Source organism: Amphimedon queenslandica, unplaced genomic scaffold (genome assembly GCF_000090795.2).
Source record: "Amphimedon queenslandica unplaced genomic scaffold, v1.1 AMPQUscaffold_7190_Cont20857, whole genome shotgun sequence".
In the NCBI taxonomy this organism is placed as follows: domain Eukaryota; kingdom Metazoa; phylum Porifera; class Demospongiae; order Haplosclerida; family Niphatidae; genus Amphimedon; species Amphimedon queenslandica.
This window is the reverse complement of record NW_003552524.1, coordinates 1-2,035: the sequence shown is the minus strand read 5'-3', so window position 1 is coordinate 2,035 and position 2,035 is coordinate 1. Positions and strand designations below refer to the sequence as shown.

The 2,035-nt window shown below is 33.4% G+C and overlaps 1 protein-coding gene across 1 annotated transcript; it reads left to right on the top strand.

Moving 5' to 3' along the window:
• Positions 1 to 1,175: 1,175 nt before the first annotated feature.
• Positions 1,176 to 2,014, top strand: LOC109591804 (inversin-like; the record flags this gene model as incomplete). The annotated part of the gene is made up of 4 exons (XM_020007446.1): positions 1,176 to 1,277; positions 1,328 to 1,450; positions 1,624 to 1,725; positions 1,978 to 2,014. Coding segments are annotated over 4 exons (364 nt in total), but the record flags the coding sequence as incomplete, so codon positions are not given.
• Between the last annotated feature and the right edge of the window lie 21 nt (positions 2,015 to 2,035).

Here is a 2,035-nt window from a genome sequence, read left to right as displayed (position 1 = left end):
ACCCGAGCATTTATTTCTTTCCAGGACAAACAAGCGTGACAGTGTAAAAATATTCCTATAATTGTTTTCACCACTTTGCATGTACAGCTGGGTTCTTATTGCAACATATGAAAGTTCTCTCTACCTTCTAATTCTTCCAGAAAAGACTTTAGGCAGTATCTCTATCAGGGTTGGGGCGAAGTACTTTGAAAAGTACTTAAGTAAAATCCAAGTACATTTAAAAAATACTTAAGCTTAAGTAGAAGTACTTGATAACTTTTGACAAAAGTAGTTAAGTATAAGTACAAGTACTTCGATATGTACTTAAGTATAAGTATAAGTACTTTTCAAAGTCAGTTTAATTGTATTATTACAATCAATGTATTAATTACTATTACATCTAATGAACATTAATCTTCAAGCTCTTGTTCAGTTACAGTTGCAAATAAGTGAAGAGACTGGTAGTAATCCTGGAATTTGCACTTGCTTTCTATGATACACTGATATAGTATTGAAAGTACATGTAATTGCACTAGCTATGTTAATAATACTACATTATACAATCTGTGCTTTAAAAAACTTAAAAGTACTTAAAGGACTTATAAGTACAAATGTACATCAAGTACGTCAAGTACATAGGCCAATACTTAAGTATAAGTACAAGTACATTGGTAAAATTTAAAAAGGATTTACGTATAAGTACAAGTACCAAAAAATATGTACTTAAGTACAAGTACCAATGTACTTTGCCCCAACCCTGATTTTTATGTTCTTTTGCTGTTAGAAAGCTCATAAATTTGTCCCATGTGTAAATGATTTTGTTTGCTGTAACTACACCCACTTACGTAGCGTGGGCGGGTGGTTACTAAGGCTTGTTATTTCTCCAATACAACGTGTATAGAAGAAATGTAAGTGTTGACATACAAATATATATATATATCGCACATGGGTGAAATCAATTATAGGACAACCTGGGGGCTACGCCCCCAGGTCGTAAAAAATTGCGTAGAATACAAAACGTAAAACTGGGATTCAAACCTGGAACTCTAAGTTCAATGCACTCAGCTTACTAAGTTAGGCCATTTGGGACACTTTAAAGGTTGTGGTACCTATATTGACTAAAATATGCGTATCTTAATACCAGGTGTTTATTCAAGCCCGGCCTTTATTTGAACATTTACGGTATTTATGTATAGTATCATGGTACTCCATTGCACTGTGCTATGAAAACTGGTAATGTTGATATTATAAAATTAGTAATAACTAAAGGAAATGCTCATGTGAATGCTGTGGATAAGGTAAATTTATGAAAATATCATTTAATTCTAATTGTATTATGTATTTATAGGACAACAGTACTCCATTGTTTATTGCTGTTAAGAGTGGTAGTATTGAAGCTGTTGATATTCTATTAACTAATGGAGCTAGAACTGATGTTGTGTCTGAAGGAAGTTTTAGTGCTGGCATTATTGTGAGTGATCAAAATTAAAACATGACTTGCATTGTGTGTGCTTGGTGTTTTTTGCACACAAAGCAAATTTTCATTCTTGAGTCACTAAGAGGTGACATCCTTTGACCATTTATTCAATTACCCATTAATGAAATATTGTACCCTTCATTTTTGTGTCCATTTTTGTTATATAGTATTGTGGTACTCCATTGCACTGGGCTAGTGAAACTGGTAATGCTGATATCATCAAATTATTAATAACTAAAGGAAAGGCTGATGTGAATGCTGTGGATAGGGTAAAGTTAATTCTAATTATTGTACTGTATAGCTTGAAATCTTCATGGAATGTAAATTTCATGGTTTTCATGGTTATGGGCTGCCCACGAAATTTAAACCCATGAAATCATTGAAGTGCCATCCCCTTAGAGGCTATGTAAACTGTCAACGACGAAAATTAAACCACAATTGCCCCACTAGGAGCAAACCACGAAAATATTGATCCATGAAAATTTCAAGCTATACGGTATCATTTTGTGTTGTATTTATAGGACAACAGTACTCCATTGTTTAATGCTGTTAAGAGTGGTAGCATTGAAGCTGTTGATC